This window comes from Protopterus annectens, chromosome 7.part0 (assembly GCF_019279795.1).
Source record: "Protopterus annectens isolate FY-2018-M chromosome 7.part0, PAN1.0, whole genome shotgun sequence".
Classification (NCBI taxonomy): Eukaryota; Metazoa; Chordata; order Ceratodontiformes; family Protopteridae; genus Protopterus; species Protopterus annectens.
The window spans coordinates 33,091,390-33,109,611 of NC_056739.1; the positions used below are offsets into that span (position 1 = coordinate 33,091,390).

The 18,222-nt window shown below is 36.2% G+C and overlaps 1 protein-coding gene across 5 annotated transcripts in view; it reads left to right on the forward strand.

The window, feature by feature from the left end:
• Nucleotides 1-18,222, forward strand: part of PFKFB2 (6-phosphofructo-2-kinase/fructose-2,6-biphosphatase 2) — a 655,955-nt gene that overhangs the window by 485,060 nt on the left and 152,673 nt on the right. For all 5 annotated transcript variants that reach the window (XM_044076459.1, XM_044076460.1, XM_044076462.1 and 2 more), the window contains exon 12: nucleotides 17,822-17,884. In XM_044076459.1, the coding sequence (XP_043932394.1) occupies nucleotides 17,822-17,884 (63 nt within the window). The remainder of the gene's footprint in view (nucleotides 1-17,821; nucleotides 17,885-18,222) is intronic.

Genomic DNA, 18,222 nt, shown 5'->3' on the forward strand with positions numbered 1-18,222 from the left:
ACATTTAAATGATTTTGCTAATTCTTATCATTTGAATGATATTAATAATCAGATAGAGTCAAAATCATTACCATACACATTTTTTTCTAACAGATACAAAACATATTCAAAAATAGATAGGGTCTTTATTTCTAACCAGATGGTAACAGATTTAATTAATTCCAAAATCATTTCATGTCCTATATCTGATCATAACTCAATTGTTTTTGAATTCATGATAAAAATACTCATAATGTTCAGATCAAAAGGATACCAGCATACTTAACTCAGCTAAAAGACTATAAAGAATATATACTTTCAGAAGTACAACATTTTCTAGACATAAATAATACTCCTGAAGTCTCCATTGTCTATGTTTGGGATGCCTTAAAATCATATCTATATGGACAAAGTATCAAATGGTATAATAACAAAAGGAAATCTTGGGATAAGGAATTGTTAGATATTCAAAGTAAACTAGACTCTTATAAACATAATAATAAAGAAAATATTATGGACAAGAAAGTTATTGAAGAAATAAACAAACTAAATGAGAAATACAAAGAAATTTTAACTCATAAAGTTAAAATAACTTTAGAGAATACAAGTTTTGTCTTATTCAATAAGCCCCAAATACTTACATAGACTTAAAAATAAAACAAAAGATTGAATAAACAAAACCATATCAAAGAAATCTTTTCTCTAAGGAAAAGAAGAATGTTTCTAGTATACCAGAAATACTGGATGAATTTAGAAATCACTTTCACAAGATTAACCATAACAACATTAACATGGAACCTAAAGATAAAATAAAGGAGTTTATAACCACAAACATGAATAAAAAGCTTAATAAACAACAGATTAAACTATTGGACAAGAGTATTTCATATACAGAAGTTATTACACAAATAAATAAGCTTAAATCAAACAAAGCACCGGTAATGATGGTATTATACCAGAGATATATAAAATCCTTTCTAAAACTACATATTCTTTAATACATAAGGTTTTTATTCTGGCCCAAACTGAGTTAATAACCCCCCCCCATCTTGGCAATATACATTTATTTCACCAATTTTAAAACCTAATAAAGATCCAACTAGATGTTCTTCATATCGACCCATCTCATTACTTAATGTTGATTATAAAATGTTTATGAGTATTTTTGCTGATAGATTGAAGACAATTATCCCGCATTATAGACATAGATCAGACGGGCTTCATTGTAAATAGAAATACTTTTGATAATATAAGAAGAACTTTAACATTAATTGATTTTGCAAATAGGAAAAGAAAGATTTAACACTTATTAGTCTTGATATAGGTTCAGCATTTGATTCAGTAAGTTGGGACTATCTGTTTACCTTACTGAAATGCACAAATTTCTCTGATGCATTTGTAAATTTAATTGAGCATTTATACAAAGGAACGCTGGCTTATATTAAGGTAGGAACATATGTTTCACAAAAATACCCATTCTTAAAGGTACAAAGCAAGGATGTCCACTTTCTCCACTATTATTCACTTTAGTAATGGAGCCTTGGGCTAATTTGATTAGAAACAGTACTGACATAGAGGGTTTTGAAATAGAAGAAAATACAACATCAAAAATTCAACTTTTGCAGATGATGTTCTAATTACATCAGCAGGATCTAATTCTTCTATGCAGTCTTTATTTGATAAAATGATGAATTTTAAAAGTATTTCTGGTTTAATATTCAATAAAGAAAAACTAAAATACTACCTATATATACACAAAAAATACTCTCATTAGTGATTTTACTAAATATGTACCCAACTCAGGTCAGATAACTTATTTAGGTATAATACTATCTAAAGATATTAAATCTATTATATATAATAACTATAATACCTGTTTTCTTAATATACAAAATCTTTTTAATACCTGAATAATATGTTTTTACAATGGAGGAGAGACTTACAATTATTAAAATGATAATATTCCCAAGATTTTATACTTAATACAATCAATAATACTTTCACCTACAAAAATAACTATCAAGAAACTGACTACACTAATGTTAAATTTCTTATGGGCACCTAATAGACCTAGGATTGCATTAAAGAAACATACTAATAGCTGGTCTCAAGGGCGTATTTCTTTTCCAGACTTTAATTTATATATTATCTCTTCTATTATAAAAGTTATTACTTTATTAATAGATCGGTCATATGTCGCAAAATGGAAAGATTATTGGGAGCTAATTAGTATGCACTTCATGAAAATCTCCTTAACACATAAAAATATGATTATAAATAACTCCATGTTGTGGTTGCTAAAGGAATTTTGTACTTCACCTATTACACCTAAACATATGGTCTGTTACCCATTAAATATTATTATTAGTTATCGTAACTTTATATTCATGCACCCTAAGTATAGGAATGGAATTTTATTGTATTCCTATAATGTATACTCAGGGTATGCTTATGTCATCTACTTCTGAAGGAGCTCATTTAGCTATAGATAATAATCTAAAGTACTGGTATCAGCTGATATCTGATAATAAAGTTAAAAATCTAGACTTCTTAAAACAAGAATTTGATCTAAGAGAAACTTGCTGGTTAGAGGTTCAGATCTTTAGACAACATCTCATTGATAGAATAGATCTAATGTCTATAACAGTTAAAGAATCTATTCCAAAACTGATTGATTACTTGATAATAAATTTACAGCATAAAGTTTCTGATAAAGGTAAACTTTCATATATACATAAAATTATCAGACAAGAAACTTTTACAATGTAGATTCATACTGGAATTATTTCACCTCTATTAATGGGGACCCACCAACTCAACAAGATAAACAATATATATTGAATCTGCTTATAGAACTACATCTTCCATTGTCTGGAGACTTTATACATGGAAATTTTTACATAGATCTTTTTATACACCTTTGATGATGAATAAAATTAATAATAAAGATAATCTATGTAAGAGATGTAATGTAGAAATTAATGCTGACTGGGCTCATATGTTTTATGACTGTATGAAGTTGAAAGAATACTGGAAATCAATTAATGAATTTTTGCAGGCTCTTTTTACAGATAATTTCATTATTTCTAAGTCTCTTATATTATTCAACACACCAGTACCTCAATGTGTTAAAAAGATTAAGCTTCCCTTGTTATGGTCTATCCTAGCAGTGGCTAGGAAAATAATAACTAGAAATTGGATTTCAGATACACCTCCTTCGCTCAATGAATTTAAAAATGTTATGAATATAATGTGTCATATGGAAATAAGCACAATTAGAATGAGAACAACTAGAAAAACATCACATTTTATTGTATGGGATAATTTACAAAATTTGTTAAAAAATTCTAATTTCAATAGCACAGTATTTTAGTTTAATTAATTGATCTGATTGTAGTGGATGTCTTTGTAAATACTTTAGTTGTTTTGTTGAATATTATAATAATACCTATTTTTAATTATTTGTATAAAATTGTTATGATATTTCTCTTATATGTTAAAACAATAAACTTGTTTTGAAAAAAAAAAAAGATATTGAGGTGTTTTATATTTTTGCCATTCTTTCTGTGTTGTTTTCTCGATCCTGAATTACCATTCTTTTTTTTTTTTGGATAGCCAAATTGCATTATTTGTTTTCATTCTCTTCCTTCTAGGAGGTGCAAAGCTATTTAGGAGATTTAGAAAAGTTATACTGAATTTAATTACAGCATCATCTAAGGGGAAGATTTTTAGGAAGTTCTTGTTAATAGATGAAAGTGACTTAATGAACATTTCTGGGTTAAACTTCTAAAGGTATTGTATTGTTTTAAAAATATGCTGTTTAGCTGGATAAGTGAGATGCCTAGTTGTATAGATTGGGAGGTGAGATGTCACTGAGAGAGTCTAACATTGTACCTGTGGTGGAGTATTTACTAGGGTATGATACTAGGATCCAGTTTAATAGAAAATCGGATGTGTTCGTATAATGTGTGGGGCTATTAATTAGTTGCGTGAAACCATATAAGTTCATGCAAGATGTAGGAGAATTAGAGTTTATGTCCAACCAACTGGCATTCACATCACCTAGTAAAGTTTTGTCATGTGAAAATGCTATGGATGTCCAATGTAAGATATCTTCCAGGAAAGCTGTATTGTTGCCAAAAGGCATATAAAGGACTGTAATACATATTTGTGTATAATTGTTTATTTTGAGAAAAGCAATAAGATGCTCTGCTGAACGGAATGTTAGTGTTGGTTTGTTGTAAGGGGTAATGTGGTAGGTATTGGGAAATATTGAAACAATGCCACCACCTTTCCTCTTTATACAGTATTACGGATGACATTAGAGCCCGGAGGTATAACTTTGGAATCGTTTATACTGGGTTTAAGCCAAGTTTCATTTATAGTGAGAACATTGACTTGTGTTGGGTAATCCAAGCATGATATTCTGCAGTTTTATTTCTTATTCTTGTAACATTTATTGCAGAAAATATTAAATCACCAGGGTTGAGGATTGACTGTTCAGTCACAGAAGTGTGTAGGAGAAAATTATCTTTGTGTTCATTGTAATAGGTGGGGCCAGGATTAGGGTGTATATCTCCTCCTAGAAGGATTTTTGTATATTGGGGAATTATGCGTACTTGTTTTTTGGCGAGATTTAACTTGTCACAATGCAGTAAAGATACATTGCTGGTGAAGCTGTATAGATGTGCATCTTTCTGCGCCTCACGGATCTTACTTTTACCCATTTTCCTCCAAGAAGGCAATTTTATGCATTATGACCCCCAGTCCATGGCTGCTAATTTACTGATAGGAGAATTTTAAACATTGTGATGCCTTTTCTAAAGACAAAATTGCCTTTGACAAAACCACCCTTTAAGGACTACTGAATACCAGTTCTGTTCCTTACAGCCCCTTCCCGTGTATGTAAAAACTCTGGAAATCATCACATCCGTTAGTGTAATTGTTACAGTGATCTAATGATGAACATAGAACAGTTGCGCAAGAACTTACCATAACAGTAGATGTTTGAACAAATCACTGTTGCAGTATATTCACCCTCCCACCACCTCCCTTCTTCTTTATCTTTTTCCTTCAGGCTGAGGAGGAATCACTTTTTCTTCCGGATTCCTACTCCTCTGTTTTAAACTATTCATTTATGTGAAGCTGTCCTCTTTCAGTGCCACTCAGTGTCTGTCTGTAGATTTTCACACTTATATGTCACTTAATTACTAGCAATGTAGTCTGGTGCCTATGTCTGAGGTCGGACATATGATTCAGAAGGAAGATGTGCCCTAAGCTCTGGTATACTGGCTGGAATTACAGTGTCCATGACAGGAAATGTCCTATCTGTTAACATTAGTGCAGCAGTCATATGTTAGAATGAACATCTACTATTATGGTAAGTTTTGCACAACTGTACTTTCTCCCCATGGCTGCTTTTTTTTCTGGAAACTTCATTTTCTTCTCAACTCCCAGTAACATTCTGGTTGATTGACTACGTTAAATTATCCACTTATAAGTTGTACATACACTTTTCCATACCACTGTGGTCTGGACTATGGTTGAAAGTTGTCCAAGAAGGAAAGTTAATTTACCCAGTTAACACATGAATAAATTAAAAACCGAAAGAAATATGCTTGAGAATATCCATCTATCCTTTTCACAATAAATTTTCCATTCAAATGGTGCTTTGCCTTTGCTACAGTAAAATCACTCCTGAAGCGAGATGGCACTTTTTCAGTAGCCATGATATGAGAAAGTAACATGAAAAACGCTTACTGAAATGTAAAAAATACAAGTTGCAGATCTGTCTGCAGTAGGTCATTTTATGAGATCATTTAGAGTAATGGTTAAGGTCTTCCTCTCCCAAGCACAAGGTACAAGGTTCAATCCTCATCTCCAGCCAATGCCTGTATGGAATTAACACATTCTTCCTACATCTCAGTGGGATTCTCCCAGTTCCCAAAAATATGCTGAGTATTTCCACACTCCAATTCACACAAGAATGGAGCTGTGGCAATAGTACGTACTCTAGATGGTGCCCTATATAGGGAAGAGTTGTATAGGCCAGTCAATTTGGGGATCAAATGTGGTGTGCAGTATCATCAAGACAGGAGAACACAGGTCACAGACTGCGTACCTTGGCAGGGCTATCACTTAACAGTGTAAAATATGACTGTAGGCAATTCAGTCATGCTGACTAATGTCACCAAATGGGCATCGGTATTTGCTGGTGATAAGTAGGCTGACAACCCAGTTTACTGTAAATGATGCTAACTGTGGTTGGGGTGTCTGTGCCCCTATATAGCCCAGCTTATTGACCTAGGTCAATAAGCTACTTGCTGTCTGGTGTCAGGTATCCCACCTTGGGTTACATGGTATAGTTCTGTTGAGAAAATCTGGATGTAAAACAAATTAACTTGTCAAACATGAACTAAGAATTGTTGCACTCAATGTGGGTTTACTGACAGGACACAGCTTGGAACTGTATGACATGACGGTAAGCAGAAGGCTAGACATTCTATGTATCCAGGACACAAGATGGAAGGTAGTTCAGCCAAGCCACTTGGCTTGGGATCCAGAGGCTTCTATTCAGGAGGACAACGGCCTGAAATGGTGCAGGAATTATGGTTCAGGAGAGGCTTTGGAAGACAGTGAGGGATGTTGTTATAATTTGTGACATACTTGTGGCAATCAGACCCTAGTGTAATGATAGGGCAGTATTCATAATCGCAGTCTGTGCCTCACAGCAGGGATGTGATAGTGAGGAAAAGAGGGTATTCAGATAGCAGGTGCGGGATCTGTTATTTAAAGCAGGACAACTTGAATTGGTATTGATAATGGGTGGCCTGAATGCACATACTGGGACAGGCAGAACAGGATATGAGAACTATCTGGATCCACATGGGTGGGGCAACAGAAATAAAGGAAGGGAGGCCATTCTAGACTTCTGTCTGGCAAATGGCTTGATGGTGATGAACACATGGTTCATTAAGAGAGACAGTGACAAGATCACATACAAGAGTTGCCAACATGCAACTTGGGTAGACTTCCTCTTATTAAGGAAAGGGGAGTAGGGTAGAATCAGCAATTGCAAAGTCATTCCCAACATACCTCACAACTGTCCAGATTTTCCTCGTAAAATATGTGATTTTTGGCAAATCATTGGGATGATCTGATGATTGACATCACTAAATAATGACATGCACTTCAGTTTCAGACTTCAAATCCTTCAGGAAAAATGCATGTTAATACAAAACCTGTTATTCTAGCAACTTTCTAAGCTTATAAGAGCAATATTTTAAATCTCTTCCTATTTTTGGGCCTTTGTCTCCCATTTTGTCAGGCTTTGCCCTGATCTCTAGCATCAAGAGGTTGAGAGGTATGATCCCCAGTGAAACAGTCAGCCCACAGCATAAATCACTAGTTGCAACAGTCAGCTACAAGCAGTGGCCAGAGAAGGCTGTAAGGCCAGGATTAAGACCTGGAAGTTGATTGGAAAGCACAGCAGTTGAAAGAATTACTCAAGGCTCTAGCACCTCAGGAATAGGAGTTAATATGTTGAGTTGAAGAATGGCAGCACCTCAAAACACCTTATGTGAGGACTACACAACATATATGTGGCTGAGCCAGGTATGGAAATAAGGTACATAAGGAAAGCTGGTGGTGGAATGCAGAAGTCCAGGAAGTCATCAAAAGAATGCAGGAGTGTAGGAAAAAGTGGAAGATAGAAAAGATGGACCAGTCTAGGAATAAATACTAGTTGGTTAATAAAGAGGCTAAGAGAGGAGTTGCAGTAGCAAAGAGCAAGGCATCAGAGGCTCTCTACCAACATCTGAAAAGTGACTCAGTAGATGGCACAAAGTATATTAGATTTCAAGGCAAAGAGAGAAAGATAAAGAAGACAGTCAGACATCCTTCATAAGGGATGTCATCAACAACCTGCTCACCAGTTCACAGGACATCAAAGACAGATGTAAGGAGTACTTCAGCAGCTTCTGAATGAAGAAAACCTCACAGAAGCTGTACTAATGAAAATGAAGTCAGGGAAAACAGCAAGTTCAGATAAGGTTGCAGCAGATATGATAAAGATGTTGGGTGAGATATGGTAGAAATAGCTTCTGAAAGTACTCATAGCAATATGGAAAGAAAGGTGTATCCCAGATGACTGGAGAATAATATGAATGCCGGTGCTCAAGAACAAAGGGGTCATTCTCAACTGTGGGCAGTATAGAGGTATCAAACTCTTATCACAGAGCATGAAAGTTCTGGGGAGGATGATTAATAAATGAATACACAAAGTAGTAGAAAGTAAGATGGGAGATGAGCAGTTCTAATTCTGATCAGGATGCCTCACAACTGACCCAATGTTTGCAGTGAGACAGATACTTGACGAGAAGCTAGAGATGAGAAAAGAGTTCAATTGGACATTCCTAGACTTGGAGAAAGCATATTGCAAGGTCCCAAGGAAGTCAATTTGGACAGTAAAGGGACTAAAGTGTGAATGAGGAAATCTAAGCAGAATCAGATGGGCTACACCCAACTGGCATAGAGTGTCGGGTATAGTATATAACAGAAGAATGCCAAAGATGCTAAAAAGTAAGGTGTACGAGTTATCTTAGAGTTATTTTTTGGGGACAGCTATCAGAATCAGTTTTTTTGTTTCTTCTTTCTAGCATCAGTCCAAGGATTTGTTTCTTTTACTCTTATTTTAAGAGTAAGGGCCATCCATTTCATTTCTTCTGGGATAGACACTATGTTGTTGTTTTTGATGAATATAATAACTTCATCTAAGTCCTTAAAGGTTATCACCTCATTGGCAAAAAGTATTTTTTATCTTGGCTGGAAAGGCCAACTGTGCTTTAATATTATTTTGTTTCAACAGTTTTATTATTGGCCAGGCTTTTTTCCTTTGATCTAGTATTCTGGAAGAATAATCATTGTCAAACCTTACCAGGCTTTGACTGTATTTTAAGGGTGATTTTCTCCAAGCAGAGTTTAACATTAGTTCCTTGTCCAGAAATGAAAGAAATGTTATAACTATGGAACTAGGTGGAGTATTTGTTGAGTTAGAAGCAGGTTTCCTCAGTGCTCTATGTGCCCTTTCAATTCCAAATGAAAGTCCCTCTTTCAAGTCTGAAAATTCAGGAATCTAGGTTGTTAAGAATGAAATAATGTCTTCTCCTTCAGTGTTTTCAGGCAGACCAAAGATTCTTATGTTGTTTCTCCTTTCCCTGTTTTCCAAGTCATCTGTTTTGGTAAGCAGCCATATATTCTGTTTAAGCAGAAATAATTTTTGGAATTCTTCCTCTTTGAGTCTCCCTTCAATGTCATTTAGAAAACTCTCTATATTTGTTATTTTTGTATGTTATTACTGTAATAGTTCCTTAAAAGTATCGGTCTGTTTTTGAGAATTTATTTTGAGGTTCTCTAAGTCATTTTTAAAGCCATCCATCTTCAAAGATAGTTCCTGTAAGGTAGATGTAATCAATTGCAGTTCTTTTTTCAAAGCAGCATCTGAATGAGAATCCCTTGAGTTGTTCATATTCAATGACTCAATATATCTCCAAGTTACTTGACAGGAAAATGTTTGTATATCTCCACCAAAATTGATATTTATGTAGTTTAGTTGTTTATCTACAGATTTTTGACATTTTAATCTTGAAAATAATAAAATTTTCCTATATTATTATACTAGTTTATGGAGCTCTCAAAATTCACTGCTGTCAGTTGGACATCTAGGCTCCGCCCCCTTTTAGCACCTGCATTTTGATTACTGAAAAGATGGGACTTCGACTGGGTCCAGAACCCTGGATAACAGGTGAATTTTTGCGATAAGATATAAGATCATCCCAGAGTTTAGTGCCTAGAAGCTGTGTTGGGTACACTAAAGTTTAAATGCAGTGCTTTCAAGTAATGGCCCATTGTGGTCTTGACTTAAGTTGTAGGAGGGTATTCTAGAGGACGTTTAGCACCTAAGGTAGTAAAGGAGACTGGAGGAGTTTAAATTACTGAGATGGCAGGAAGAGATCTGCCCTATGATTTACTGGAAGTCATTTTACTTTTGATATCATTAGTCAGTGGTGCTCTTGTCTGCGGGAGAGAGAGAGGAATAAACCTACATATTTTATCAGAGATGGCTTGAATAGTGTTTTTTTTTTTTTTTGCGGTAACGGCAATTATTTGCCAATTCATTTGCCTTCTGACATGAACTTGTATATTCTATGCAGTTTTTGCTTATGTCTTTGTATAATTAATTTCTCTGGTTACTCTGCTTGTCATATTCCGTATTATGTTGTTTTCTCTACCTCCTGTCTGAGATAGAAATTGGTCCATTGGGATCAGTACTCTGCCCTTGTTAAAAATAAATAAATAAAACAAATCAATTAGGGGTCTACTATATCCATTCCACGAGAAAAGTATGCCTTTGTCTACAGTGGATATGACTGGACAGGATATAAAGTATGAGATTTTTCTGCCCAGAATAAGAGGTGGTTTGTTTCCTATTGTTTTACTATACTGACTTGAAAGGTCAAGGGTGTGTCAAAACAGATTTCCAGATATCTAAAGGAAGTGATGCTTTCAGTGTATAAATTTTCCAGAGCTCTGACAGGTAAGGAGTTGACAAGTTTGGATATTTTTTGTTTAGTGTTAAAGAGCAGGATTTTAGTTTTGAAAGAGTTAATGAGTGTTTCCTTATTGGTATTCCATTCAGTGAAGGAGTTTATAGGCAGGGAGTCACTGGAGTGCAATAGGTTCATATCATCAGCATAAAGTAAGATTAGGAGAGGAGACATGTCATAGGGCAGATAATAAAAATGGGAGAGAGTAAAGGCACCAGGATCAATCCTTGGGATACACTTTTGAGTAAAAGGGCATTATCTGAAGTGGAAGATTCATGTTTGATAGAGAAGTCACAACTGGAGTGGTAGTTGTGGAACCAGTGGGTTGTCTTTAGATTTATTCCTATTTCTAGCATATGGGTTATGAGGGTGAAGTGGTCAATAAGGTAAAATGTGTAGCTTATCTTGTTAAATATACTCTAATATTTATGCGTAGATTAATTTTTGAGTATGGTACCTAAGGTGGAAAAAGTGGAGGTTTGATGGAACTGTGATATCTCACTAGGTTTGTTATGCATCTAAGGTTAATTATGGATGATTGGTGTTACATTTTGTGAAAAGCACAAGTCATAGATGTGTAAATATTGGGCAGAAAGAAAATTTCTACAGTGGTATATGAACCAAGAGTGTATATTATCTGATTCTCTTGGAGCTTCTAGAGGGATTTGTTGTAAGAGTAATTTGAGGTCTTTAGTTTTAATTAAGTTAAAATAGAATGTGGGGATATAAGCTGAGACCGGTCCAGTGGTTGGTGAATGAGAGATGTCCTCTATGTGTGAAAACTTATAAATTACTATTGGAAATCAGTAGGGATGAAGAGGAAGGATAGCGGTTATAATTAATTATATGTGTTTGTCACAACCAGTCAGGTGATTAACCTGTTTACAGAAAAGTATTGTTCAATTTATTACTGAGCTTTGCTTAGACTTGAGGCTGTTGATTTTATGTCTCTTGATTGTTTACTTTGTAAGGTTGCATAATTCGGTGTAATGCCGATGTATGAGGAGTGTGGGAGTGTATTCCCCGGCATTTGTAAGGGTACATAATTTGGTGTAATGCTGATGTATGAGGAATGTGGGATCATGTTTCCTGGTGTTTACAAGGGTGCATAATTCGGTGCAATGCTGATGTATGAGGAGTGTGAGATTGTGTTCCCTGGCGTTTGTAAGGGTGCATAATTCGGTGTAATGCTGATGTATGAGGAATGTGGGATCATGTTTCCTGGTGTTTGTAAGGTTGCATAATTCGGTGTAATGCTGATGTATGAGGAGTGTGAGATCGTGTTCCCCGGCGTTTGTAAGGGTGCATAATTCGGTGCAATGCTGATGTATGAGGAGTGTGAGATCGTGTTCCCCAGCATTTGTAAGGGTGCATAATTCGGTGTAATGCTGATGTATGAAGAATGTGGGATCATCTTCCCAGGCATACCAAGTATTGTCTACATTTCAGAAGGGCTTTTATTTTGTATGTTAGCCAAAGATTGTGGTTGGTTTTGTAAGGCTTAGTGATTACTGTGAAGAATGTGTCCTGGATATTTTTGAGTATATTAATAAGAGCTTTGCCTGCATGGTTTGGTTCCAAAAGCTAGTTGTCAGGGAACAGTCAAAAGGTGACAGGTGGGTCTTAAGTTTGCTGAAGTTAGTTGGAGATTTTAGTCTGATATAGGTATATCTATGGGGTATGAATAGGCTTTGTATAAGAAATTAGATGGGACAGTGGCCAATAAAAGTTGGAAGGTGTATGGTGTTAGGTAATATTGTGGATGGATTGTTTGTAATTAGTAGATCTGGAAGTGACTATGTACAGGATCTCATGTTAGGGCAGGTAGGCTTGGTGACACACCGAATAAGGTTAAGATCAGGTAGTACTTTAAAGGTGCTATGTATAGGTCCAGGTGAGATCAGGTTGAATTAACCTAGGAAGCGAAGACCTTTATGGTTGTGGCTATAAATTAGTATATTATTGATTAATATTTGCAAATTTGTGGGGAAGACTGAGGTACTAGGTAAGGTACAGCAGTGTGGCATTCATTTTTGTTTGTGGTGTGGATTTGAAATTGGATCCAGTTAGGTTGGAGTCAGTTATGGTATTGACTTGTGTGACTGCATTAATTTTAAGGGCAGACTTGTGAAGAAATAAGGTGCTTCCATCATTTTTGTTTCCAGGTTTTCCATTTAAGTAGTAGCCATAGCTTGGAAAGAAATGATGAACGGGAGGGTTATCTGATTTAAACCAGGATTCTGTTACAGCAAGGATGTGTGGGTTATGCTGCATGATAAAAGAACCAGTTTGGTCAATTTATTTTCAAGCTTTGTACATAAATACACAAATAAGAAAGGTGATGTATGTTAGTTTGGCTAAGTAGGAGTTAGACAGAGGACTTGCATTTGCTCCAGTGTTAGCTCTAAGTACTAGCATGAATGGTATTTGGGTGAATTTATAGAGGAATTTAGCTAGTTTTATGAGGTGCTTGTTTGAGACAATATTAAGTCTATTGGAGATGGTGAGTGAGGTAGCCATACCTCTCATTTTCGTAGCTTACAGAACAGGGTACCATCAAAAATCATAGCTGGGAGTCCAAAAATCACAGCATTTAAAGTTTTCCTATACTTAAATTCATACCTGTAGATTGAGGGACATGATGTATACATTTGCCTTCTCGGAAAAGGACCCTTGAGGTAATGACAGATACACAACTATATAGTTTCACCAGAATTTCTCCTAACTATACTGTAACAAGTTACACATGCACACTTCAATGTTTTTAATGTATGGGGTTTTAACAGCATCAGCATTTCAGCATACCTGTTAGATATACCTTAACTTGTATTTCTCAAGGAACACTCAAGGCATCAAACACACAAGTCCTTAACTAATCAGTCCATCTATCTTATATACTACAGTGATTTTCCAAGCTGAAGTGACTTAATTTAGTTTGTAATTCATATATTTTTAATTCTCTACCCTCCTCTGCCCTCACTGTGGCTACACTTCCCCTGTCAATCTTGCCTGTGTTCTATGTTTGTGCATTTGCCTCTGCTACCTAATTTAACCATCTTACCATTCCTTCAACTTCCCTTTTTATCTTCCCCACTTACCTTCTTTGCATAGAGGATAGGGTATCTGTCCCAAAAAAGTATGACCCTTCTTTTCCTACATTTTACTTGTTTCCCTTATGTTCTTCCCTCTTCTTGCTTGCCCCATTTTCCTCCCGTCTTGTACACCTATTTCCACCTTTTAATGTGGTAAAATAAAAAAAAGATTTACAATGTATAGTGAGCTCTTTAAGGCTGACTGCTGTTTTTATTTTCTTACTGCTCATGTGTGAACATGAACTTGCTGAGCCATGATAAGCACGCATACACTGTGGTCAAAAGTATTCCTCATTGCATTACTCAGCTTCCATGGGGAATTCATTCCTTCACCTGCTCTGGCCGCAAGAGGGTTTCTTAATTAGCTGCTAATTCCACGCAACATTTAAACTTTGTTTATCTTTAACTAGGTCAGAGCTGCATACCATCTGGAAGGTAAAGCGGCTGGTTCAGTATGATCGTGGTGAACGCATTTCTGAATTTCAAGGATTGTGTTAGTCTGACTTGTCTTACAGATTTTTATTTATTTATATGACATTTGTTAACTGGGAAAGTCTGAATGGGTCAGGAACACATTTCCAGTGGAGGCCCAGGGAGAAAATCTCCACAAAGCGTAAAAATATTTTACAAAAAATGAAAACAGATAATTTAGCTATACTTGTTTTTAAGTTTTGTCACCCTTTCATCTGGAAGTATTCATGCTCTGGTTCCCTGATCATTGCACACAGTTGCAAGTGGTAAAGGGCTACTCTCCCTGGCTTGTTCTCTCACTTTTCCTTATATATTAGTGTCTCAAGCCCATCCGCACAAGCACTATAAAAAGACTTCTCCTCAAACTCAAACCCTGTTGCATTGCACCTGACAACCTTCCACCCACCTTCCTCAAACAATCTGCTGATAGCATTGCCTATCCCATCTCTATTCTTATAAATAGATCCATACAAGAATCATACATCCCTTCTATCTGGCACCATGCCTACATCATCCCCCTCCACAAAGGTGGCAAAAATACTGATGCCACCAACTTCAGGCCTATTGCCATCCTCTCCCCTCTTTCTAAACTACTAGAGAAAATGATACAAGCACAACTCATGGCACACCTAACACTAAACAATCTCCTCTCCCCTACCCAACACGGCTTCCGCCTTGGCCACAGCACTATGACTGCCCTTCTTTCCTTTCTTGAAACCATAAACCTCGAACACGACTCAGGCAAGTTCGTATCCACACTATTCCTAGATCTGTCAAAGGCCTTTGACACCATCTCACACACCCTACTTGTATCCCAACTCTCCACCCTACACCTCTCTCCCACCACCATCACCTGGTTTTCCAGCTACTTGTCCAACTGCCAACAAGCTGTCCAATGGAAAACTTCAACCAGCCCCTTCCTTCCCACACCCACAGGTGTCCTACAGGGTTTTGTTCTTGGCCTTCTTCTCTTCAACCTATTCATTAGCAACTTTCACCAATCCATCCCAGAATCGGCTGTCATCCAATATGCAGACGACTCAATAATCATCTACTCAGCCTTCTCCCCCTCCGAGCTTCTAGCAAAAACCTAACTAGCCTTCTCCAAGACAGAAACCTGGATACAGTCTAACCATCTAGCACTAAATGCAAATAAAACCAAACTAATGTTTTTTTCCCTACCAAAAACTCCATCATTGACAAATCCATATTTACCATACAGAGCCAAAACAACACCCTCTTTGAAATCATTCCCAACACCAAGCTTCTTGCCATCATTATTGTTGAAGAACTAAAATTTGACACCCACATCCACTCCGCAATCAAGAAAATCCACCAAAAGTTAGGTCTCCTCTAGAGGTACAACCGCTTCCTAAGCCCATCTACCAGTCAAACTCTTGCATCCACCTTCCTAATCCCCTCCCTTATGTATGGTTCCCCCTCTTTAAACCAAACTCCATCTTGGCCTTCGGTCCAAACTTGAATACTGCTACCTCAAGATCTCCAAATTTGCAACCAGTTCAAAAATCTCATCCCACCACTGCCACTCCTCCCTCAGCCTCAACTGGCTTGAACTACCCAACTACCTCAGTTACCTACAACTCACCATTTCCCACAAGCTCATCTTTAAACCTGCCAAATGCCGAGCTCTCACTACTTCCTTAAAACCTTACATTCCCAACCGCTCGTTCAGATCCAAAAAACAAAATCTCCTTCAGGTCCACAAACCTGCACAACCTCCTGGCTATCTACTGCTGTCCCACTCCTTAGCTAAACAGTGGAACTCTCTCCCCACACATCTACGCAACCTACCTAATCATACAAATTTAAAATCTCAGCTACTCTGTCATTTTTCTTCCAAATGGGAATGCCCTTGCCATGCTCCAACTTAGCCCCCCCCATTCCACCTAGAACTGACTCATCCAACTACCTCTAATATTACTTCATCCCACCCAAAAGAATCCCTCCCCTACCAAAAACTAACTTTCTCTCTAATATCTATTGTACTATACTCTCCAATCCCAAATATACTATTACCCTCTCCATGCATAATATTTTCCTAACCTACTAATGGCTAGTAACTATATATTTTGAAATGTTAAACCTACAACTGAGTTTATAACAAAAATATTCACTTTATGTAAATGTTGAAATTTCTGTATTGAATTAGGTCTTTTATTTTTGTAATATTGTGATAAGCCAATTGCAAATATCATGGAGCTTATCTGTAAATGTTTAATTAGCCGTATGAACTGTGTCCTTTTGTAACATGTGAAATGTAACTTGCAATTATTGTGGAGCTTTTCTCCACGGGCCTCCACTGAAAATGGGCTCTTCTTGGCCCAGTGGACTTCCGTGGTCATCAAATTTAAATAAATAAATAAATAATGTTTCTTACTTCATTTTAGACCTACTCAACTGATTTTTTTTTGTAGTGTACAAAACTAGAATATTTTTTTCACTTAATAATAGCTACTGATAATCTTTTTATTGTTTCTTTTTGTAATAACCTTATGCATGTACTTATTGTTTTTCTAGGTCATGTCTGAAAAGGGTCCCCTGACCAGTTTGGTTACCTGATTAGCAAGTAAATAAGTAAAATGATGGTGCAGACCTTTGTTATACAATGAGCAACTCTCTTCTCAAAATAGCTGTTTAGAGCAATGTCTCCTATTTAAACTTTGACTATATCTAAGTATTAATTATTGGAATGGTTAGAAGTGGATTTCAGATGGCTGATCAAGTGTAAAACAGGTACATTTCCCCAACCTGCAATTAATCAATGTCTACTTTCCATAGGAAATCACCATCAGCATAGTTTCTGCACTAGTCAAACATTTTGTGCTTTTCTCTTTTTCTTTGGTTGTGTCACTGAAGAGTTAGTATATATAAGTAAGGAGGGTGTTGGGGTACCTCAAAAAATTGTAATGTATAATAGGGCACATTGTTGTAAACAAGAAATGAAATATGTGGACTTGGACAGCATAACATACTGTTTCAATAATTTTATTTAAAGCTGATACAATCGCCAAATCTGTCCCCACCTCAAGAATGAAACAATCTATGATAAAATGTTTTAAATCCTTTAAAAGACTACCTACTCCCAATGGAAAGTGACCACAGAGACAGAAAAGTACATAAAAATGTATCCATTATCAATGTCTTTGTTCACTTGGTACACTGAAAGTCCAAGATATAAATATTGAAGGCTTGCAGGTTGCAAACATAGTCTCATATGTATTACGACTGTCCATATTTTCACTCCGAACTTGCAATAACACTGCACTTGTTTCTTATGATCACCTCTTAAACGTGGCACCTCAGGTGTATACACATAAGCATACAAAAGTAATTTGAGACATCATTTTTATTCTGAAATGCATGAACTTTTACTGTGCTCTTGCCAGATGTTTAGTAACATTGTTATAGCAATGCTTTATTTTCAGGAGAACCATTGTGGGAACAGGCTTCCTTGCATTTAATAAAGCTGAAAATAATAGACACACTGAAGTTGAATTTTACAGTGTCAAAACACTATCTTCTTTTTGCCGGGCTAATAACCACTGCATGTAACCCCTTATATATTGCTGCACTGTAAATCAATAAAAGGAGAATGCCAAAAACTTGTTTTGTTTTTCTGATAACTAAAAAGACATTTTCATTTTTTTTTTTTAGATGAGTTGCCATACCTGAAATGCCCGCTTCATAGCGTCATCAAACTGACTCCTGTTGCTTATGGTACAAATTCTTTTTTTTTATTATTTTATGAAGAATGTCATCATGCTTTATGCACTTCTAGACCTACAAACACTTGTTTTTGTACTGCCTTTATGTGCACAATTGTTACAAAGCAAAAAAGTTTTATTTGTTCTCTATGTGCTGTGAAAAAGAAATCATGTAGTACTAAGTAGTTAAGGTGTTACTGCCCCGTCATTACAGTTTTCTTGTGTTGTGCTGAACATTCAGATTTGACGTTGTCATTTTCAGTCGTTCAACTGATGGGTCTCAGATCCAGCTTGGCCGCATTTACAAGACTCTTCCAACTTTCGAGCACTTCCCTTTACAAATAATGCCTC